The sequence below is a fragment of the Carassius carassius genome, chromosome 7, assembly GCF_963082965.1.
Source record: "Carassius carassius chromosome 7, fCarCar2.1, whole genome shotgun sequence".
Lineage (NCBI taxonomy): Eukaryota > Metazoa > Chordata > Actinopteri > Cypriniformes > Cyprinidae > Carassius > Carassius carassius.
In genome coordinates this window covers 38,408,658-38,433,451 of record NC_081761.1, presented here as the reverse complement: position 1 = coordinate 38,433,451, position 24,794 = coordinate 38,408,658, and the positions used below count along the sequence as shown (strand labels likewise).

Sequence of the window (24,794 nt, the reverse complement as noted above, 5' to 3'; positions counted from 1 at the left end):
GTTATATATATTAAAACAAAACAGGCACTCTCTGGTGTGGAATAGCCTACTGTACGAACAGTGAAATCACTCAGTGATCCTGGACTTAATCTCCACACTACGAACACTGCTCAGAAATCCAATTCACCTGATCTATAATATATGGTTCATGTTTTTTCTTTCCCAGATTGACTGATGAAAGTCACTCTGATGATTCTGGAGCAGTTTGTTCTTTGGCGTGTTTGTTCTGGTGGGTCTGAAAACTACCTAAATAAGCGAATCTCTCGCCGCAGATGGGGCAGGAGTAAGGTTTCTCTCTTGTATGAACTCGCTGATGGACCTTAAGGACGTCTGATCGAGCAAACGTCTTGTCACACTGTGAGCATTTAAACGGTCTTTCTCCACTATGAATCCTCTGATGCATTATTAAATTAGTGTTTTGTTTGAAACTCTTCCCACAGATGCTGCAGTGATATGGTTTTTCCCCAGTGTGGACTCGCTTATGTTCCCTGAAATGAGTTGGATCAGAAAAGCTCTTCCCGCAGTGGGCGCACAGATACGGTTTCTCTCCGGTGTGTGTCCTCTCGTGACAATTCAGATGTGTTCTTTGACGGAATCCTTTGTCGCAGTGTTTGCACTGAAACGGTTTTTCATCTGAATGGATTTTCTGGTGTGAATTTAGAGTAAATAACTGCCTAAATGTTTTCCCACATTCACTGCACTGATACGGTCTCTCATTGGTGTGAACACGCACATGTCTCTTCAGATGAGATCCATGACTGAAGCTCTTCTCGCAGTGAGGACACTTGTATGGTCTTTCTCCCGTGTGGATTCGCTTATGAACATCAAGATTTCCTTTGGTGCTGAAATACTTGTCACATTCACTGCAGTGGAAAGACTTTTCACCGTGAGTCTTCAAGTGAAGTTTTAGTCTAGAATGATTGAAAAAAACCTTCCCGCACTGTTCACAGTGATACTCCTCCTTCCCGCTGTGCTCTTTTGAATGAAGTCTCCTCTCTTCTGCGGTAGGAAAGCTGATGTTACATATCTTACAGCTGTAGTCTTTCTGTTCTGTGTGTGTTCTCTCGTGTCTCTTTAAATGACCCTCTGAACTCAGTGTTTTTCCACAGGTGCTGCAGGAGAAACTGTTGGCCGTCAGCTGCTCTTTTGAAGTTGAGACGGTTTCTTCATCTTCATCAGAAGATGAGCCACCATTGACATCTGAAAGGAACAAAACTTTAATAAATCAACTTTAAAATATACTTGAATAAAGATATTTGATCACGTCACGCTGTTGGCCTTTTTGATCATTCAAACACAGACAGAGCTTTATTTTTTGCTATTTTGGCCACATAATTTTAGTTGGCGAATAATTTTGGTTTCCCACACCTGTTGTGGAGTGATGGAAGTACTGATCTCCTAATCTCAAATAATAATGGAAATCTTACCTTCTATCACATGCAATTACTATTGCTCACCCTGTTAAAATCCACTTTGTAGTCATTTATTTATCGTGCCCCACATCAACTGAACAACTTCTTTGAGGAGTTGGATGTGTTACTATCAAACTTTCCTAAAAATGGTACTCCTCCAGTACTGCTCGGTGACTTCACCATCCATCTAGATAAACCCCAAGTGGCTGACTTCAACACTCTGCTCTCGTTATTCGATCTAAAGCGAGCGTCTAATACGGCTACTCACAAGTCGGGTAACCAACACTTTAGTTGCTCCACTGCATACGTCAAACAACTTCATCACTTCTAACCTCACACTAACTCCTGACACAGCACACACTCCTCCGCAGGTCACCTTTCGATGTAAACTACGCCCACTCTCTCCTTCTCGCCTATCCTCTATGGTTTCATCCTCACTTCCTTCACTCTCTCAGTTTTCAGCACTGGACACAAACAGTGCTTCTGACAATCTTTGCTCCACTCTAACATCTTGCTTTGACAAATTTTGCCCACTTTCATCCAGACCAGCATGCACTACCCCCTCTGCCCCCTAGAACATCGCTCTGAACTCAGGGCTGCAGAGAGGAAATAGTGCAAATCAAAAAACTCTACCAACCTTAATGTGTATCAGTCACTCATCTCTTCCTTCTCTGCAAAGTCTCCATTGCTAAAACGACATACTACCAAAACAAACTTATCAACTGTTCTGACCCCTGTCACCTCCTTCAGGCCATTTCTTCTTCAGTCATACCTTCGCTAACACACATTTTCAACACCTCTCTTCACTCTGGTACATTTCCTACAGCATTTAAGCAGGCTCGTGTAAGCACACTGCTTAAAAAAGCTTCTCTAAATCCAGCACTTTTAGAAAAAAACAAAAAACTACAGACCTGTATGCCTTCTTCCATTCATTGCAAAGACACTTGAGCGAGCTGTGTTCAACCAGCTCTCTAAGTTCCTTGTACAGAACAACCTCCTGGACAGCAACCAGTCTGGCTTCAAAAGTGGCCACTCAACTGAGACTGCTCTGCTCTTGGTTACTGAAGCCCTGCGACTGGCAAGAGCAGCTTCCAAATCCTCAGTACTCATCTTACTGGACCTGTCTGCTGCTTTTGACACCGTTAATCACCAGATTCTCCTGTCCAACCTCAGAACAGTGGGCATCTCTGGAACTGCACTCCTGTGGTTCAAGTCCTACCTCTCAGGGTAAGTCGTGGCCTAATGGTTAGAGAGTCGGACTCCCAATCGAAAGGTTGTGAGTTCGAGTCCCGGGCCGGCAGGAATTGTGGGTGGGGGGAGTGCATGTCCAGTTCTCTCTCCACCTTCAATACCATGACTTAGGTGCCCTTGAGCAAGGCATCGAACCCCCAACTGCTCCCCGGGCGCCGCAGCATAAATGGCTGCCCACTGCTCCGGGTGTGTGCTCACAGTGTGTGTGTGTGTTCACTGCTCTGTGTGTGTGTGCATTTCGGATGGGTTAAATGCAGAGCACAAATTCTGAGTATGGGTCACCATACTTGGCTGAATGTCACGTCACTTTCACTTTCAGATCGATCCTTCAGGGTGTCTTAGAGGGGTGAGGTTTCTAAGTCACAAAATCTTGCTACTGGGGTTCCTCAAGGCTCAGTGCTTGCACCACTCCTCTTCTCTGTCTACATGTCGTCATTAGGATCTGTCATTCAGAAGCATGGCTTTTCTTACCACTGCTATGCTGATGACACTCAACTCTTCTTCTTATTCCAACCAGATGATTCGGCGGTGGCTGCTCGCTTTGCAGTCTGTCAGACAGACATTTCTAGCTAAGACAGAACTGTATGAGGTTCCAGCAAACCCATCGTTTCATCACAACTGCTCTATACAACTGGGTTCGTCAACCATTACTCTTAAGTACAGCCAAACACCTAGGAGTTATGATGGATCATCAGTTGAGCTTCACAGACCATATTGCTATAACGGCCTGGTCCTGCAGATTTGCCTTATACAACATTAGGAAGATTAGACCCTTTATGTCAGAGCAAGCCACACAACTTCTTGTTCAAGCTCTTGTTCTCTTTAGCCTGGACTATTTCAATGCTCTCTTGACGGCCCTTTCAGCATGTACTATCATATACAACAGCAGTGAGAGTGGTCCACAATTAGCCAAAAAAAGCTCACGTTACTTCTCTCCTTTTCAGTTAACACTGGCTAGCAGCATCAAATAGGGCTGGATGATATATCTAACGATATGATCATGTGCATCTAATCAGTAAATCTGGTTCCCTGATTACCGTTAAATCACCATCACCTGCTTTTAAATGGAGCAACATTTTATAGACAGAGCCGTAGATCACTGAAAAGCTACACAATATCGTGTTCATTATCCCAGATGAATCGCTTTCGATAATGAACGCGACATTGCGTAGCTTGTCAGTGATCTACGGCTCTAGCTTGTCAGCTTGTCTGCGTAGCTTGTCAGCCCTAGCATCAAATTCAAGGTACTGATGCATGCCAACAAGACAACCACTGGCACTGAACCAATATACCTAAAGTTAATATCGCTAGTTCAAACTTAGTTTGAAAACTAATAAACTTAAACTTATTAAACTTCTGTAACGTTCTGTAAGTTGAATGGTGTCTTGTGTTGCTAACCAAAAGAGGCACAAAATCACTCTCACTGACCTTTTCCTGAAACAACCAAAGTGTGATGTTTGGCCAAACCCTGTAGCCCTACAAACAAGCACAGAAAACCTGGAGCTCTTAAAAAAGTACATTTTTAATCCAATTCAAAAAATTATCAGAAATGTCAATTTCATTTTCCTGTAAATCGTTTAGCACTACTAAAATTTTCCATCATGGTCCCAAATATCTCTAAACATCTGCACCATCAGTCAATATGAGCCTGATCCTGCAGACTCGCTGCTGACATTGAAGTGTCATTTAAAACAACATAAAAAGAGAAACAAACCTGGAATGAAATCTTCATAATCATCCTCCTCATTATTCTCCTCCTCCTCCTCTTCCTCATCAGTGTGTTGTTGTTGTTTCTCTGCGGTGGTTTCTTCTCCTCTGCTCTCGATCAGGTTCCTGCAGTCCACCAGTTTGACGGAGCACATCTTCAGCGGCGTCTGCAGCATCTGCTGTTCTCCAGCGTTACAGTCAGAGGTTTGATCAGTGGATTCATGATCCTGAGCGTCAGTATAACAGAGTAAAGTGAGGCTGAGCTCTGAGTCCTGTGTGTCTCTGGATCTCTGATCTCTGACGCTCCAGACTGAATCCTGAGCTTCTGTCCCATCAGTCTCACGCACCCAAACCTGCTCCACATCCTGACAAACACAATCAGTAATATATCTAGTGAGAGTATGATTAACAATAAGACATTGATTCACACAACAATCAGTCCATATTAGCAGCTAAAGATGAAATGAAGATCTGTTCAAACCTCTCTGTTCAGTTTGTCTCCTCTTTCTCTCAGCTTTGCCTCCAGTGAAGCCACCTCTTTCTTCAGCTGACAGATTTCTGTGATGAAATCCTCAATATCCAGCATGGACAGATCAGTTCCTACTGATTTACAGCAGACCACATCCACCTGCGCTTTCATGCTCAACATCTGAACACAAACACAACATGATTATTAAGAGAAACATTTATAATGAATCAACACTGATTTAAACTCAAAATGATTGTTTACATATATGACTGAACCAGAGATGAACTACCTAGAACTTATTAAAGAATAACATGTCTGAGAATATTCACTATCTTGATCCAGTATAAAGCTGGACATGATTATCATATATCGGATATTGTCAAATTTCTACTAATTTATCCTTAAACTGTAAAAACTTTAGAACCGTATAATACTGAGAATTAACCAGTGTTGGTACATAAACGGTTTCGTTTCGAAAGAGAATGAATATTATCAAATGTTACAAGTGATTTGTTACGGTTACTGTAGTAAAACCGTCGTTATTTTTCATAAAGCGAGTGGCGATGAAACTTCATTCATAAAAACACTAGCGATAGAAAAACAACCAGATCACGCACATAAACAGCCAAAACACATGAATAATGTCAAAGGGATTCAACACTTACTGTCTCCGAGTGCTCAGTCTCCTTTCTTTCTTCTACAGTGGTTCTTCTTCGTTTGGTTTCATGGCGGGAGTTAAACAAACTTTATTGGTCATACCGCCACCTACTGTGATGGAGTGTGAAGAAAATGGACAGTTTCTCACCTAAAGCCAATATTCTCTTCATTACTCCACAATTCCAAAGAAATATCAAGACTGCACTTATACGCTTTTCTTCCTGCATTCGGACCATCTTTCAGAAAACTAGAAGATTGTAATTCAGAACATGTTCCACTGATTCATCTGTTAAACACACAAAGACCAGTATTATGTTTCCTTATAATGTTGTCCTGTTCGTAAATGTGAATGAAAATGACTTGTTACCTTCTACTTATGATATGAATGATTTTACTTCTCTTTGTGCTCCTTTGTGTTTTGTGCGAATGCCTACCTGTTTGACATGAGTCCCATATGTCTGCAATATTGCATGCTCTTAATATTTCATGTTTCTCTTCTGCTCGGGGTAATATTTATTCTTGGATCGACCATTAAGGATTCTTTAGCCATTTCATCTACCTCTACATTACCTTGAATTCCCACACGTGCTGGTACCCATATAAACAAGAGTAATTATCCCTATCTGTTTAATACTGTATATGTTTGATTGCCATGATTGTAAACACATAAGAACCGCCACTGAGCATATTTTTACTTTATTCAGTCTTACTTCATATACGCACCACAATGTCATCATTGCTGTATACGGATGTTAAGTCTGTAATTCTTCCAGTCTTCCTAACCTCAAATTCTGGAATGAAAAATACATCACCTGTCCTTCCACTTTCTGGTCTGTGTGTAAATTTGGAGAAATAAATAGTGCATACTTTTTATATATTCTTTAACACACACTTTTAAATTGTCCCCCCTTCCCTTCATTTCTTTATGTATGTTTAAGTCAACTTCAGGTTGTTCTAATAACCAAGGTGCTATTGGAAAAGTTACTATTACAGATGCAAATTAATTTGATTATATTCCAGTTCCATCGATCAGATTCAATGTGGTTAATTTTTCCCCATTGAGGTCTGATGTGCTTTTAAAGTGTTACTTTAATTTACTGAGCAGTGTATAAACCTTAATAAAACAATGTGATAATCAAATAAAAAGGAATATATGGCTGCATAATACAGTATTACACTGTAGACACACTGGGCCAATGGTTTAAAAAATGGATGGATGATTCAGTTACAGGTGCTGCCATCTGGCGAGACACACAAGTTAATTTGACACAACCCTCACAATGCATTATGGGTATTTGCTAGCTGTTGGTGTACATCAGTTATTTCTGTGCATTGTGGGATTGATTGAGTGTGCTCAAAATCCACTGTGGTTTCAGATGCCATTTCAAATGGCTGCCATTTCAAATAGGTTACCTGCTTCAGGTGTGTTTATTTTTGGTCGGAGCTAAACTCTGCAGGACAGAGGCCCTCAAGGAGCAGGTTTAGGCATCCCTGTCCTAAAGAAATCCACAAAATAACATTACGTCACTGTGTTTTGAAAACCATAAAAATAGTAACATGAAGAAGCTATGATGATTCTGGAGCAGCATGTTTCTTCTTGTGGGTCTGAAAACACCATTTAAAAGTGAATCTCTCTCCGCAAATGGAGCAGCAGTAAGGTTTCTCTCCTGTATGTATTCGTTCATGAATCTTCAGGGAAGTTGATACAGCGAAAGTCTTGTCACAGAGTGAGCATTTAAAAGGTTTTTCTCTTGTATGAGTCCTCCGGTGTAGCTTTAAGTCACTTAGCTTATAGAAACTCTTCGAACAATCACTACAGGGATAAGGTCTTTCTCCTGTGTGAATTCTCTGATGAACTTTGAAAGCAAATGAACTAGCGAAGCTCTTCCCACAGTCGGAGCACAAGTACGGTTTCTCTCCGTTGTGAATCCTCTCATGGGTTTTTCTGTGAGTTGAATGATGGAAACGTTTCTCACAGTGTGAACACTGATACGGTTTGTCATCAAACCGATTAACCGATTAACAATAAGACATTGATTAACACAACAATCAGTCCATATTAGCAGCTAAAGATGAAATGAAGATCTGTTCAAACCTCTCTGTTCAGTTTGTCTCCTCTTTCTCTCAGCTTTGCCTCCAGTGAAGCCACCTCTTTCTTCAGGTGACAGATTTCTGTGATGAAATCCTCAATATCCAGCATGGACAGATCAGTTCCTACTGATTTACAGCAGACCACATCCACCTGCGCTTTCATGCTCAACATCTGAACACAAACACAACATTATTACAAGATGCATTCATATGAACTGACACTGATTTAGCCTCAAAATGATCTGACCGAACAAGAGCTGAACTACCTAGAATTGATTCGTTATTAAATAAAATAACATTTCAGAGAATATTCATAAATGTTTATTTCAGATGTAAGTGTTTTGTGTCAATATTGAGCCATTCAAACCTAGACACACCTCAGATTTCTACACTATATACGAAAAATAACCATGGTTTTATTATAATAAAACTGTAGTAACCCATGTTTTTTTGGCGTGTTGACTACCATTTGTATAACCACAGATTTACTACAAATACCATGGTTAAACTACGGTTAATATAGCAAAACCATGGTTAATTTGTGGTTACCATGGTTAAACTATAGTAACCATGGTTTTTTGGTTTTATTTGTAGTAAAACCATGGTTAATTTTCGTTGCGACAGAGAAATAACCATGTCCACGAATAAACAGCTAAAATTCATTAATAATGGAAAACGGATTAATTAGACACTTACCCTCCGAGAGCTCCGGGCTAGTCTCGTTTCTTTCTTCACTGGTTTTCCCGCTGAACTAAAGGTCGTCAGAGCGCCCCCTACAGTACGAGCGGTAGAGATGAAGAGAAGACGCTTCAGCAGGTGTGTGTTTCACCAAACCTAATATCTTTAATTTAAAAAAAACCTCTGTATTTCAGTGGAGTTGACAACATTGATAGAATATATACATATATTAATATTATATATAATTATTAAATAAAGTCATCGATCATGTTAGTCAGCTGGTCAATCAAAATGACCGTTAATTTTTGAATAACTCCAGTTGGCGGCTTTCTGGAGGACGGGACAAGAGAAAGCGCGCGCAGAATCAGAGAAGCGCAGTAAAGAGATTAAGACAACAGAGAGAACACTGTAAACTTGCATTTTTATTTGTATTACACTGCTTTACTGTAGGCTATGCTAAGATGTTATATGGTTACTATAGTAAATAGTACAGGCTTTAATCCCATTGCGTACAGTTAATATTCAATGTGCTGTAGCTGATTAAAGTCCCAATGAAATCAAAATTGAAGTAAACATTTTTATATGGCCTTAAGGTTATCTATAACCTTGTGTGCTCCAAAACAACGACAAAGCATTAACATAAGCATTAACTTAGTCTCTCATGTCCACCAATATGAATCAACAATTTTGATGACTTCCCTCTGTAGTTCAGCTTCTCATCCAACTTTCTGTCCAATCAAATGTTTTTTACAATATGTGGTAAACAAAGCCATGGTTAATTTGTGGAGTCTGTATAGACATATATTGTTGAATGGCACCAGTGGTACCCTTTCACAAATATATCAATCTTCAGCAAGATTATGATCACTGTTTTGCCTTAGTAACAATTTCAAATTGAGTCCAAAGGGATAATCTGGATGTCAAAAGCAATCAAATGTGGATCTACTGGACTCAATGACTCTGGGCCAAGTCAAACAGAGATAAGAGCAGGCTGGAGCAATGGGCATGTTGTGAGGTTAAGACATCCCAAAAGGTAGGGGCATGAAGAAAGGTCTTCAAGATTGATTGACACAGCTGTCTGTCAGGGTTAGGGGAAGTTGTGCTGATTTACCTTTTGGAGCACCTCCTTCCAGCTCACCCATTGCTCCAGGCCACAACTACCCCAGTCTCACCCAAGCTGATATAAACACTATTGGCCATTTAACAGAGGGCTGGAGCTCCTCGATACATCCCATCCCCTGTCTTCTTGTATTAGTTTAAATGACATCACATTCATTACTTCAGTGGACCTTTAACGGGACACTCCGTGATTCACACCTTTAAGTAAATGCCGTTGTCATTCTCAAAAACTGACTGTGACATATCATTACATATCTATGTCTGGATCACTTCAGTTTGTGTAACAAAGTGACTGAGGCCAATAAGGGTCATTAGATGTCATCATGTTTTTCAGGAATTATTTAATAACTGGTAAAATAATTAGTCCTCATCATTCTGTTACTGTGATTAAAAACCCATAAACACACACAAGACATTTGCATTGTTTGAAATCACCCCATATTCCCTTAATCACTATTAAACCAATTGAAGGAGTTAAGATTAAAATAATAATAATAATTCCTTACACTTATATAGCGCTTTTCTAGGCACTCAAAGCACTTTACATAGTCAGGGGGTCTCTCCTCATCCACCAGCAGATAAAAGATGTATCTAGAACTGTCAAAGAAACTTGCATGTATAAACATGGTTCAGCTGCAGATGCCATCTTCTTGCGAGACACAGGAATTAACTTGGCTCGATCCTTACAGAGCATTTTGAGTTTTCACTAGATGTTGGTGTACATCAGTTGTACACTCATTATTGCAGTGCATTGTGGGATTGAATGAGCACACTGAGTAAAGTCCACTGTGGTTCTTCTCAAATAGTGTCCTATTCAAGGGTATAGTGGTGATTCTGGACAGAGCTCTTTATGAGATGCTTCAGATGTGTTTAATTATGCTTGGAGCTAAACTCTGCAGGACAGCGGCCCTCCAGGAGCAGGTTTGAGTTTGTTCTAGGGACATTCTTGCTATAGGTTTTACTTTTTACAACCATAAAACAACATTCCTGTGTTTTAAAGAATCTAAAAATAATAACATGAAGAAGCTATGATGATTCTGGAGCAGCGTGTTTCTTCTTGTGGGTCTGAAAAACCCATTTAAAAGCAAATCTCTCTCCGCAGATGGAGCAGCAGTAAGGTTTCTCTCCTGTATGTATTCGTTCATGGACATTTTTGACACATCCTCGGATGAAAGTCTTGTCACAATATGAGCATTTAAAAGGTTTTTCTCCCGTATGAGTCCTCCGGTGCACTTTTAAGTCATTTGCGTTAATAAAACCCTTCCCACAATCACTACAGGGATACGGTCTTTCTCCTGTGTGACTTCTCTGATGAATTTTGAGAGCAAATGATCTCGCGAAGCTCTTCCCGCAGTCGGAGCACAGGTACGGTTTCTCTCCGGTGTGAATCCTCTCATGGGTTTTCATGAGACTCGAAAGACGGAAACGTTTCTCACAGTGTGAACACTGATACGGTTTGTCTTCAGAGTGTATTTTATGGTGTAACTTTAGAGAAGCTGTGCTCATAAAAGGTTTCCCACATTCACTGCACTGATACGGTCTCTCATTGCTGTGTGTGAGTAGATGTGTCTTCAGACTAGATCCCTGGGTGAAGCTCTTCTCACATTGAGGGCACTGATGCGGTCTCTCGTTGGTGTGCAAGAGTAAATGGTTCTTCAGATGCGTACCCTGGTTAAAACTTTTCTCGCATTTAGGGCACTGATACGGTTTCTCACCCGTGTGAATTCTCATATGAACAGAAAGATCTCGTTTGTTCCGGAAATACTTGTTGCATTCGTTGCACTGAAGAGTCTTTTCTTCGTGTGTCTTTATATGAGCTTTCATATTATGAGGAGTGGTGAAGAAATCCTTCCCGCACTGTTCACAGTGAAACTCCTTCTTCACGCTGTGCTCTTTTGAATGAACGGTTCTCTCTTTGAAGGTCGGAAAACTGATGTTACAGATCTTGCAGCTGAAGTCATTCTGTTCGGTGTGTTTTTTCTTTCTGGCATGTCTTGTTAAATTACACTGTTTGCTGAATGTTTTTGCACAACTCTTCTTTGTCTTTTGGTCTTTGGATGTAGATGCAGTTTCTCCATCAGAAGATGAACCAGTATTGTTATCTGAAAGAAACAAAAATGTGCATAAAATGAATATTATTCTATAACTTTGAGTGGAACAATCAGCCAAAATAAATTGATATATGTCTTATCATGATTGTCAAACTGCAAAGGCTGTGACTGAAATAAATACACAATCTGATGTGTGACGCACTGATATTTTATACACATGCAGCTAATGGTATGTTTTTCTAAGTGTCTCAAATTTGCAGAATTCACAACAAATACTGCTCCTCATGAATTTAGGTCTGTATATACATAACACTTTTTATAAATGAACACCAATTTTGTTTATTCTGCATTTCTGGTCATTAAAGGAAGAAACACACCTGAAGGAACAAAGTCACCATCGTCAACATCCCCATTATTCTCAGCACAATCATCACCATCTTCATCATCCTCCCCATTATTCTCCTCCTCCTCCTCTTCCTCATCAGTGTGTTGTTGTTGTTTCTCTGCGGTGGTTTCTTCTCCTCTGCTCTCGATCAGGTTCCTGCAGTCCACCAGTTTGACGGAGCACATCTTCAGCGGCGTCTGCAGCATCTGCTGTTCTCCAGCGTTACAGTCAGAGGTTTGATCAGTGGATTCATGATCCTGAGCGTCAGTATAACAGAGTAAAGTGAGGCTGAGCTCTGAGTCCTGTGTGTCTCTGGATCTCTGATCTCTGACGCTCCAGACTGAATCCTGAGCTTCTGTCCCATCAGTCTCACGCACCCAAACCTGCTCCACATCCTGACAAACACAATCAGTAATATATCTAGTGAGAGTATGATTAACAATAAGACATTGATTCACACAACAATCAGTCCATATTAGCAGCTAAAGATGAAATGAAGATCTGTTCAAACCTCTCTGTTCAGTTTGTCTCCTCTTTCTCTCAGCTTTGCCTCCAGTGAAGCCACCTCTTTCTTCAGCTGACAGATTTCTGTGATGAAATCCTCAATATCCAGCATGGACAGATCAGTTCCTACTGATTTACAGCAGACCACATCCACCTGCGCTTTCATGCTCAACATCTGAACACAAACACAACATGATTATTGAAAAACGCATTCATAACTGACTGATAAAACTAATTTACATATGATTAGGTGTTTCTTCAGATTAATTTTATTGTATTTTTAAAATGTATCTTAGTCTTTCATATATGATATCATTTTTTTACACTACTAGATGTTAAAATAATGTTTATTGGAGTGATTAGTAAAATAATTTATCAATTAACTTAATATTGTAAATGTGACTGTTACCAATCTCACCAACCTTTCTTCATATTAATATAATTTAGTAAAATCAACTGCCTTCATATTGCCAGTCTATAATGTTACTAACGTTACTAATTGTTAGTTCAAATAATATTTACAGTAACTTTTTATGGTTTTCTACTGAATGTCTGGAATAATGGTAAAGCAGCCAAATCTAAACATAAAAAGCATTCAATAAAACGTGTCAAATGCAAAACTTTTCATAACAAATATTAAAATAGTGACCTTAGAGACAAAAAAGTAAACAATGTTATAAACGTGAGTTATGCTTTCTATCAAATATTATACAATGATGCATAATATAAAATCACATTTAAGACACGTTTAGCTGCTGGATTTGAAGTATTAAAACATGATATTGAACTCGCTTCTCTGTAAAACATAAATCATTGGCCGTCCGACACACATTAACGAGATACGATAAAGCACACGGTCATAATCTCTTAAAGTACATTATGCAGTAAATAACCGACCTGAAATACGTTAATCTCACAGCAGCAGAAAGAAAACTCTGCACTACTTCCGTCGAGAGCTCTGCGCGAGACGCAGCAACATGTGACGCACTTCCGCCCCCTGCTGGACTGGAGCGCTGGATATGACTTCAGTTTGATGATGAAAATGAGCGCCACTGACAGACAACGGATGATTGTAGGAAAATGAGTACTACAACATTCACGGACATAATGATTAGTTTTTATTAACCAATTTTATATTACATATGATAAATATTTATGCAAAATAGCCGATTTTATTGACACATATTTGCACACTATAAGATAACTTATGTGAGTTTAGGAAACTGCTGGTGTTATTTAGCCAAGCATTGACGTAACTCACATTTGTCCGGCACATATTTCACCTAAAATTAACAACACATGTAGAAAGCCTAATTTAACAATAACAGTTGCTCTCTTAAACCCCGCCTTAAATCCGTTAAAGACAGTTATCCGATAGCAACTGTTAACTATTTGCTCTTCTAACAAACTTTAAGTCTGTTTAAGCATGTTTTAAAATATAATAAAGTATAAATATAATAAAGTATAATATACAGTACATAAGTAAAGCATATGGGGTAAATTTAATCACATGCAGTATTCTCACAAATACAAAATAATAATAATTTACATACAACATGGCCATTTTTTACATATTTCATGTGAATTACTGTAGATCTCTGACAGTTTCTGATCTTCATTCTTCTTCGAAATTAACGCTGATATTCTGCACATCAGGACAACTGTGAACACTACATTTATACAACAGTAGTTTTGAGTTTTTTTTTTTATTATTAGAAAGTAATGTCGAGTAACGTCATACTTTAATTGATAGTTCATATGATTTTGCTCCATGACTTTCTCTCCATGACCATCTAATATTTTCTTAAATCCGATTCCTGGAGGGCCACAGCTCTGCAGAGTTTAGCTCCACCTTACAACTGCTTGGAAGTTTCTAGTGATCCTGAAGAGCTTGGAGCTTAGTTGGATCAGGTGTGTTTGATTAGGGTTGGAGCTAAACTGTGCAGAGCTGTGCTTTCCAGGAAATGAGTTTGACACCAACGTTATATGAGAAAAATAACACAACTCACTCTCTGGTGTGGAATAGCCTACTGTACGAACAGTGAAATCACTCAGTGATCCTGGACTTAATATCCACACTACGAACACTGCTCAGAAATCCAATTCACCCGATCTTTAATATATGGTTCATGTTTTAAATTGAAATCATCATTTGTATGATGTTATTGTCATATATCACATGGAATGAATGATGAAAGCAACTGCCGAAATAAAGCATTTACTGACAGACCAAGACATGAAAAGTCACTCTGATGATTCTGGAGCAGTTTGTTCTTTAGTGTGTTTGTTCTGGTGGGTCTGGAAACTACCTAAATAAGCGAATCTCTCACTGCAGATGGAGCAGGAGTAAGGTTTCTCTCCTGTATGAACTCGTTGATGGATCTTAAGGACGTCAGATCGAGCAAACGTCTTGTCACACTGTGAGCATTTGAACGGTCTTTCTCCGCTATGAATCCTCTGATGCTTTATTAAGTTAGTGTTTTGCTTGAAACTCTTCCCACAGATGCTGCAGTGATATGGTTTTTCTCCAGTGTGGACTCGCTTATGGTCTCTGAAATGAGTTGGATCAGAAAAACTCTTCCCACAGTGGGCGCACATATATGGTTTCTTTCCAGTGTGAATCCTCTCGTGACAATTCAGATTAGCAATCTGACGGAATCGTTTGTCGCAGTGTTTGCACTGAAATGGTTTTTCATCTGAATGGATTTTCTGGTGTGAATTTAGAGAGCTTGAGTTTGTAAATGTTTTCCCACATTCACTGCACTGATACGGTCTTTCATTAGTGTGGAAATGCAAATGTGTCTTCAGATGAGATCCGTGATTGAATCTTCTCTCGCAGTGAGGGCACTTGTATGGTCTTTCTCCCGTGTGGATTCGCTTATGAGCATCAAGATTTGCTTTGGTGCTGAAATACTTGTCACATTCACTGCAGTGGAAAAACTTTTCGCTGTGTGTTTTTTTATGAGCTTTCATAATATGAGCAGTGGTGAAAAAAACCTTCCCACACTGTTCGCAGTGAAATACCTTCTTCCCGCTGTGCTCTTTTGAGTGAAGTCTCCACCCTTCTGTGGTAGGAAAGCTGATGTTACATATCTTACAGCACAACTCTTTCTGTTCTGTGTGTGTTCTCTCGTGTCTTGTTAAATGACCCTCTGAACTCAGTGTTTTTCCACAGGTGCTGCAGGAGAAACTGTTGGCCGTCAGCTGCTCTTTTGATGTTGAGACTGTTTCTTCATCTCTATCAGAAGATGAGCCACCATTGACATCTGAAAGGGACAAAACTTTAATAAACAACTTTAAAATATAGCTGAATAAAGTTAGATAACATCTAGGGATGCACTGAATGAAAATTCTTGGCTGAAGCCCATTTTGTAATTTCAATAATCATACCAGTGTAACCCCTCTCTCCCGGGGTCCTCACCGCCACACCACGTACTCACTCTGAGTGGGCCTTCAAACCTGGGACTCCAGCATTGGAGGTGGACGCACTAACAAGGAGGCTCAATGACTGCAGCCAGTTGCTAGTGCGTCTCTTGAGATCAGGGGAGTGAGGTTTTACCTGCACAGCACCTACCCGCTGGCATCCATTACACTCACCCCCCCTAAACCTCACTCTCATCCGGGTCACGGCACCAATGTAACCCCTCTCCCCTGGGTCCTCGCCGCCACACCTCGTCCTTCCTCCAACTGGGCCTCAAAACCCAGATCTCAGCCATGCAGATGCAATAACAAGTAGGCTAAATGACTGCAGCCACTTGCATCAATTACTAATACATCTCTTGAGATCAGGGGAGTGAGGTTTACTTGCACAGCTCCGACTCTCTGTTCTCCATTACACCAGCAACAACTCTTTTCTCCTCATCGAAGACATAAGATGCAGTGCTAATGAGTATCTCGCTGTCAGTGCTTGTAATGATTTTTGGTCTTTCACTGACATCTTTTAATACTACCTGTGTGACGTCATCGACAAGGCACTTGAGTATTTATTTAATCCCCTTTCTTTACTTTTCTTTACTCTTTCTACAGCTTGTTCTCATATACTTGTTTAGGACAACTGTTCTCACTTTGTGCTTTTAAATCTCTACTATTACTACTAACACTCAAAAATCACTAGGGGTTGCACGACAACTGATTTCTGCTAGTCGATTTTTTATTAAAAAAATACGTGAGTTACTCGACTACTCTTGGTTCATGCTACTGTAAATGAAAAGACATTAAATAGTTCTGATCATTAAACGCTTATTAATTCATAGCCGTATGCAACAGTTACATGTGTAAATTGTCAAAACTTTATAATTATGACATTACATATTGAAATTTTAATGTAACAGCCAGTATTTGTATCTGTAAAAATAACAAAAAATTTTGTATCTGCATTCGGATACAACGTAGTACAGTTACTTGATAAGACCGTTAACACTTTTTATCTTCTTTTTTCATAGTTATCACTGAAAAAGTATGCCGTGTCAAAATAAAATAATTATTAATTTCTAAAATAATATTTATCATGCAAGCAGAGAGATGTCATGACAAACGTTTAGTGATCATTTGAACTCGACTGAATTAATTAAATGCACACATTTTGCAGCACTCTTTAAGCGAGTCTAATGTTTAGTGAACTTCACTAATGTTCGTGTGCAATGCAAACCAGCAAAAGATAAAGATGCAAACATGTAGGACAAGTAGAAAATGTATCTGTATGTAAGTTGATTATTAGCCTGGTCTCACGAGAGAACTGGTTTGGTTTTTGAGAGAATGAGACGCCTTTTAAATATATAAAAATAATATAACGTGTGTGATGTATTATTATAGATTATATGAATCTTGCCAAGCTCTGATTTCTGAGAGATGCACAGAGAGACAACAGCAATGCGGTGTTTGATTTGCGCTCTTTTCATTCCTAAAGTTTACATTCATTCACTTCACACTCGTGACTCTAAAGGTCTGTGTATAATATTGCGCTGATCCCCTGGCTCAACTGTTATCTAGCAAACACCAGACTGTGCCAGGTTCAGCCGAGTATTCAGGCAGAATTATTCCTTGTCCGTTATTTGTTTTTGAAGCCATTATCCGTGCCTTTCTGAATAAAGTAGGCTATTCTGCTTCGAGCACACCCCTAATTATTACATTACATATTTTAATTTTACATGCAACATAGATAAAGTCCTAGAAATTAACTGCTACACGCACTATTGTAATCCAAAAATTCACGTCGTACTTGCAAACTCAGTGCATGCATTGTGGTTAATGCATGCTCGAGTAGTCAATTGTTTCCGACAGAGCCAAATACTAGACTAGTCTATGCAATCCATAAAAAATCACAAACTGCACATTGGAGGCAGGCTTATCCCAATAATCTACAGCCTGTCTCTTGGATCAAACCTGAGGACACTGCCCCTCCTGCAGCCCTCTCCACTAATTTCCCTTTTTCCCACACCCGTCGCACAATTGGGAGGGGTGGATGTACTGGTCTCCTAATCTAAAATTAATGGAAATTTGATCTTCTACCAGGCAGTTCATTTGAATCACATGCAATTACTATAACCCACCCTGTTAAAATCCACTTTGTAGTCATTTATCGTGACCCGTGTCAACTGGGCAACTTCTTGGTGAAGTTGGATGTGTTACTGTCAAACTTTCCTGAGGATGGTACTCCTCTGGTACTGCTCGGTGACTTCACCATCCATCTAGATAAACCCCAGGCGGCTGACTTCAACACTCTGCTCTCATTATTTGATCTAAAGCGAGCGTCCACTATGGCTACTCACAAGTCGGGTAATCAACTAGACCTCATCTGCACATGCTATTGCTCCACTGACAACCCTTTAGTTGCTCCACTGCACACCTCAGACCACTTCATCACTTCCAACCTCACACTAACTCCTGACACAGCACACACTCCTCCGCAGGTCACCTTTCGATGTAAACTATGCCCACTCTCTCCTTCTCGCCTATCCTCTATGGTTTCATCCTCACTTCCTTCACTCTCTCAGTTTTCAGCACTGGACACAAACAGTGCTTCTGACAATCTTTGCTCCACTCTAACATCTTGCTTTGACAAATTTTGCCCACTTTCATCCGGACCAGCATGCACTACCCCCTCTGCCCCCTAGAACATCGCTCTGAACTCAGGGCTGCAGAGAGGAAATCAAAAAACTCTTACCAACCTTAATGTGTATCAGTCACTCATCTCTTCCTTCCCTGCAAAGTCTCCATTGCTAAAACGACATACTACCAAAACAAACTTATCAACTGTTCTGACCCCTGTCACCTCCTTCAGGCCATTTCTTCTTCAGTCATACCTTCGTTAACACACATTTTCAACACCTCTCTTCACTCTGGTACATTTCCTACAGCATTTAAGCAGGCTCGTGTAAGCACACTGCTTAAAAAAGCTTCTCTAAATCCAGCACTTTTAGAAAAAAAAAAAACTACAGACCTGTATGCCTTCTTCCATTCATTGCAAAGACACTTGAGTGAGCTGTGTTCAACCAGCTCTCTATGTTCCTTGTACAGAACAACCTCCTGGACAGCAACCAGTCTGGCTTCAAAAGTGGCCACTCATCTGAGACTACTCTGCTCTTGGTTACTGAAGCCCTGCGACTGGCAAGAGCAGCTTCCAAATCCTCAGTACTCATCTTACTGGACCTGCTTGCTGCTTTTGACACTGTTAATCACCAGATTCTCCTGTCCACCCTCAGAACAGTGGGCATCTCTGGAACTACACTCCTGTGGTTCAAGTCCTACCTCTCTGGTAGATCCTTCAGGGTGTCTTAGAGGGGTGAGGTTTCTAAATCACAAAATGTGCTACTGGGGTTCCTCAAGGCTCAGTGCTTGCACCACTTCTCTTCTCTGTCTGCATGTCGTCATTAGGATCTGTCATTCAGAAGCATGGTTTTTCTTACCACTGCTATGCTGATGACACTCAACTCTTCTTCTTATTTCAACCAGATGATTCGGCGGTAGCTGCTCGCATTGCAGTCTGTCAGACAGACATTTCTAGCTAAGACAGAACTGTTTGAGGTTCCAGCAAACCCATCGTTTCATCACAACTGCTCTATACAACTGGGTTTGTCAACCATAACTCTTAAGTACAGCCAAAAACCTAGGAGTTATGATGGATCATCAGTTGAGCTTCACAGACCATATTGCTATAACGGCCTGGTCCTGCAGATTTGCCTTATACAACATTAGGAAGATTAGACCCTTCATGTCAGAGCAAGCCACACAACTTCTTGTCCAAGCTCTTGTTCTCTTTAGCCTGGACTATTGCAATGCTCTCTTGACGGCCCTTTCAGCATGTACTATCATATACAACAGCAGTGAGAGTGGTCCACAATTAAACAAAAAAAGCTCACGTTACTTCTCTCCTTTTCAGTTTACACTGGCTAGCAGCATCAAATAGGGCTGGGCGATATATCTAACGATATGATCATGTGCATCTAATCAGTAAATCTGGTTCCCTGATTACCGCTAAATCATCATCACCTGCTTTTAAATGGAGCGACATTTTATAGACAGAGCCGTAGATCACTGAAAAGCTACACAATATCGCGTTCATTATCCCAGATGAATCGCCTTCGATAATGAACGCGACATTGCGTAGCTTGTCAGTGATCTACGGCTCTAGCTTGTCAGCTTGTCTGCGTAGCTTGTCAGCCCTAGCATCAAATTCAAGGTACTGATGCATGCCAACAAGACAACCACTGGCACTGAACCAATATACCTAAAGTTAATATCGCTAGTTCAAACTTTGTTTGAAAATGAATAAACAAACTTATTAAACTTAAGCACCGTCAAGAAGCTTGCGTTCTGCATGCTGAATGGCGTCTTGTTTTGATAACCAAAAGAGGCACAAAATCACTCTCACTGACCTTTTCCTGAGCTGTGCCCAGCTGGTGGAATCATTTCTGATCCTATTCGAACAGCTCTTTAACCAATTAAAAAAAAAAGATCTTAAGACATCCTCATCACTTCCAACCTCAAACTAACTCCTGACACAGCAGGACTTTCATCCAGACCAGCATGCACTACCCCCTTGCCCCTTGGAAACATCGCTCTGAACTCAGGGCTGCAGAGAGGAAATAGTGCAAATCAAAAAAACTCTACCGACCTTAAAGTGTATCAGTCACTCATGTCTTCCTTCTCTGCAAATGTCTCCACTGCTAAAATGACATACTACCAAAACAAAATTATCAACTGTTCTGACTCTCAAACACTTTTCAAAGCTTTCTCTTCTCTGTCCTCTTTTCCCTCCTCCATCATCAACTCTTACAGCTAACAACAACCAGTCTGGCTTCAAAGGCGGCCAATCAACTGAGACTGCTCTGCTCTTGGTTACTGAAGCCCTGCGACTGGCAAGAGCAGCTTCCAAATCCTCAGTACTCATCTTACTGGACCTGTCTGCTGCTATTGACACCATTAATCACCAGATTCTTCTGTCCCACTCAGAAGGATGGGCATGTTTGGAACCGCTATCCTGTGGTTCAAGTCCTACCTCTCTGACAGATCCTTCAGGGTGTATTGGAGGGATGAGGTATCTAAGTCACAACTTCTTGCTACTGGGGTTCCTCAAGGCTCAGTGCTTGGACAACTTAATCAAAATATTGTCAGAAATATGTCAATTTGATTTTGCTGTAAGTTTTTCATTTTCCGTCATGTCATCTCAGAAAATCTGCACCATCAACCAATATGAACCTGATCCTGCAGAGTCTCTGCTGACTTTCAAGTGTCATAAAAAAAAGGTCATAAAAGGAGAAATAAACCGTGAAGAATAAAATCTTCATCATCATCATCATCATCATCACCATCCCCATTATTCTCCTCCTCTTCCTCATCAGTGTGTTGTTGTTGTTTCTCTGCGGTGGTTTCTTCTCCTCTGCTCTCGATCAGGTTCCTGCAGTCCACCAGTTTGACGGAGCACATCTTCAGCGGCGTCTGCAGCATCTGCTGTTCTCCAGCGTTACAGTCAGAGGTTTGATCAGTGGATTCATGATCCTGAGCGTCAGTATAACAGAGTAAAGTGAGGCTGAGCTCTGAGTCCTGTGTGTCTCTGGATCTCTGATCTCTGACGCTCCAGACTGAATCCTGAGCTTCTGTGCCATCAGTCTCACGCACCCAAACCTGCTCCACATCCTGACAAACACAATCAGTAATATATCTAGTGAGAGTATGATTAACAATAAGACATTGATTCACACAATAATCAGTCCATATTAGCAGCTAAAGATGAAATGAAGATCTGTTCAAACCTCTCTGTTCAGTTTGTCTCCTCTTTCTCTCAGCTTTGCCTCCAGTGAAGCCACCTCTTTCTTCAGCTGACAGATTTCTGTGATGAAATCCTCAATATCCAGCATGGACAGATCAGTTCCTACTGATTTACAGCAGACCACATCCACCTGCGCTTTCATGCTCAACATCTGAACACAAACACATGGTTACTGAAAGACACATTGATAATGAACTGAAAAAAAAAACGAATTCACATATAATTAGATGTTTCTTCAGATTCTTCAATCTCACCAACCTTTCTTTATATTAATATTATTTATTAAAATGAACTGCCTTCATGGCCAGTTAATAAAGTTAGTACTAACTATTAGTTCAAAGAATATTTACAATAACTTGTTTATGGTTTTCTACTGAATGTCTGGGATAATGGTAAAACAGCCAAATCTAAAATCAAATCTAATCATTCAATAAAACGTTTTAAATAAAAATCTTTTCATATCAAAAATGTTTACATTTTACTATGAAAAATTGACCTTAGAGAGAAAAAAAGTGCTCAAGAAATCATAACAATGTTACAAAGATGACTTATGCTTTCTATCAAATATTATACAATAATGCATAATATTAACCACATTTAAGAAACGTTTAGCAGCTGGATTTGAAGTATTAAAACATGATATTGAACTCGCTTCTCTGTAAACCATAAATCATTGGCCGTCCGACACACATTAACGAGATACGATAAAGCACACGGTCATAATCTCTTAAAGTACATTATGAAGTAAATTCACATAACCAACCTGAAATCACACAGCAGCAGAAAGAAATCTCTGCACTACGTTAATCTCACAGCAGCAGAAAGAAATCTCTACACTACTTCCGTCGTGAGCTCTGCGCGAGACTCAGCAACATGTGACGCACTTCCGCCCCCTGCTGGACTGAAGCGCTGGATATGACTTCAGTTTGACGAAAATGAGCGCCACTGACAGACAACGGATGATTGTAGGAAAATAAGTACTACAACAACCACAGATATAATGATTAGTTAACCCATTTTATATTGCATATAAAACATACTTGAGCAAAATAGTGGATTTTATTGACACCGATTTGCAGACTATAAAATTATTTATGTGAGTTTAGGTAACTGCTGGTGTTATTTAGCCAAGCACTAATTACTTGACTCACATATGTCCGGGACATATTTCACCTAAAATGAACAACAAATGTAACAATAACTGTCCCTCTCTCAAGCCCCGCCTTAAATCCGTTAATGACAGTTATCCTGAAAGCAACTGTTAAATATTTGCTCTTCTAAAATACTGTACATCTGTTTAAAGCCTGTTTTAAAATAGTATAAGTATAATATAAAGTATATGGTAATATATGGGGTAAATGTAATCATATGCAGTAATGTCACAATTACAAAGTAATAATAATAATAATAATTTACATACAACCCTACTGAAAAAAAACAAAAAAACAATAAAAAACATATGCTGGTTAGGTATGTTTTGATGCTGGGCCTTTGCTGGTTTATGCTGGTGATGTGCATGTCATCCCAGCATCAAAAAATAAATAAATCCGTGATTCACACAGGTTCAACTTTCACGTTTTATTCTACAACATAAAACACACCAGTTACACCCAGTTGTGATTTTTTTTAACTGTTATGTTTCTTAAAAAAGACGGTTGCCAACAAGTTGCTAAATGGGACTGTGGCCGCTGTCAGAAATGAAAGGTCATCATGCCAAACAGTTCTTAATTTACAGTGTTTTCCAGTCATAGTATAATTTGTAATACAATTAATAGCAGAATAACCAATTAATAGTTTCCTGTATTTTATATTGCTGGTCGATTATGGGTTTTTTTTTTTTTTTTTTTTTGCTTTGTCCTGAATTGCAAGACGTCTTCAGATGCGCATTTTATCACTTTCCTACTGATACAGAGGAAAGTAAGGTAAACTCATATTAAGAGTATTCCATGTAAACACCACATTTAATGGCTTAGTCACAGTAAAAGTGAAACTTTAACGATGCATAGTGCTTTAAAACCAAGCAAAATTTAAGTGTTTACAGCCACATTAAGCTGTTTGAAAGCATAAATTGAGGATTTTCTAGAAGCAAAGATAAAATAACATTTTGTGTAACTTACCCACCATAACAAAGCCGAAATCTGGTACTTTATTCACAAAAAGAAGTTTTATCTGATCATATACAAAAACCCGCTCACTCTGCTGTTATTTAATAGATTAAATGCAAAGGATTTTATTGAATAGTTTGTGGAGATATGTTTTTAATTAAAATATTCATATTATACTTATTTTTAATGCACCTTAATTTGAAATGTACAGAAATACGTGCTTTAATATGTCCTTTAGTTATGATTGTTTCATTTGTTCACTATTATATTTATTATTAATGTCTTATTTTAGTTTGGCTCATTTTATATTTATTGCAGTTTATCTGAAAAGGTTAATGTAACATGGATTAACATTCATATACAGAGTGAATCCTTTTCACTGAACACATTAAAAATAAGTTTGAAAAATTTGTGGGAAGCGTTGAGGTGGTGACGCTGAAGTCGAAAGCCAAAGTTCTGGTGCTTTTATTTAGGCTTCAATATTCATCAAAGTTACATTATTTTGTGAAGATGATCTTGAAGCACAAAACATGTAAGTTTCATGAACTACAGTTGAACACAAATGCAATTTTTTTTGCACTGCAAAAGCCTATGGAAAAATCCTATAGCTCCCTTTCATAGGTCACTTCAATGCTGTGTTGACGTGTGACGAATGTCTGAAGCCCTGTACAATCCTGCCAACCCTACCAGCCAAATAGTGCTTGGCACCGCCTTGTGCATGCCTAAGCATAGTATAGCAAGTCACGCAGGTATTTCACTCAGATTTCAGTTCCTTTAGAAAAGCGAAAGATAATTTTCTGTGCCCTAGAAAAGCATCCTGCGTTCTCAGCGACAACCTCTTTGCAGACAAGATGACTCATCGGAGAGGTAAGAATCATGTAGCAGGTTTATCATGGCAGGGGACGTTCATGAAAGGAGAGTTGTGGGCCTGGGCCTGCAAATTTCTTTTTAGAAAAACACGCAGGTGTCCTGTCAACATGCCCCCACTGTGACAGCCTTTGGCTCAATGTTCTGCACTCGAGGGTAAAAGTTTTTTCTAAGGTTGCCCCTGCGTCCAACCCCCGCGTGCTGTTTCGGTGGTTGCGGAGGCGCTTCAC

The 24,794-nt window shown here is 39.7% G+C and overlaps 2 protein-coding genes across 3 annotated transcripts; both read right to left on the bottom strand.

The window, feature by feature from the left end:
- Nucleotides 1-25: 25 nt before the first annotated feature.
- On the bottom strand, nt 26-19,586 carry LOC132144167 (zinc finger protein 239-like). 2 transcript variants are annotated; one of them, XR_009434335.1, is made up of 2 exons: nt 14,411-16,405; nt 26-90 (listed from the first exon to the last, which is right to left on the bottom strand). XR_009434335.1 is itself a non-coding variant. In XM_059554930.1 (2 exons), the coding sequence occupies exon 2, from the start codon at nt 15,295-15,297 to the stop codon at nt 14,569-14,571; it is 729 nt and encodes a 242-aa protein (XP_059410913.1). In that variant the 5' UTR covers nt 15,298-15,590; nt 19,230-19,586; the 3' UTR covers nt 14,235-14,568. The 2 variants fall into 2 exon arrangements, 1 of the variants encoding a protein (XP_059410913.1); XM_059554930.1 differs by lacking the exon at nt 26-90 and adding an exon at nt 19,230-19,586 and having other exon boundaries at nt 14,235-15,590.
- Nucleotides 150-13,185, bottom strand: LOC132144298 (zinc finger protein 845-like). The gene is made up of 9 exons (XM_059555076.1): nt 13,180-13,185; nt 12,332-12,499; nt 11,813-12,215; nt 10,412-11,486; nt 8,284-8,338; nt 7,592-7,759; nt 4,852-5,019; nt 4,483-4,735; nt 150-1,215 (listed from the first exon to the last, which is right to left on the bottom strand). The coding sequence occupies exons 1-9, from the start codon at nt 13,183-13,185 to the stop codon at nt 182-184; spliced, it is 3,330 nt and encodes a 1,109-aa protein (XP_059411059.1). The 3' UTR covers nt 150-181.
- Nucleotides 19,587-24,794: the final 5,208 nt, after the last annotated feature.

Bases quoted from the DNA above. Each gene is read 5' to 3' on its own strand.
- LOC132144298 (XM_059555076.1), bottom strand. The intron at 12,216-12,331 runs GTTTGAACAGAT...TGTGTTTGTCAG, and splicing joins GAGACAAACTGAACAGAGAG to GATGTGGAGCAGGTTTGGGT. The intron at 8,339-10,411 runs GCTTCTTCATGT...GACGACCTTTAG, and splicing joins GCTGCTCCAGAATCATCATA to TTCAGCGGGAAAACCAGTGA.
- LOC132144167 (XM_059554930.1), bottom strand. From the start codon at position 15,297: ATGAAAGCTCATAAAAAAACACACAGCGAAAAGTTTTTCCACTGCAGT.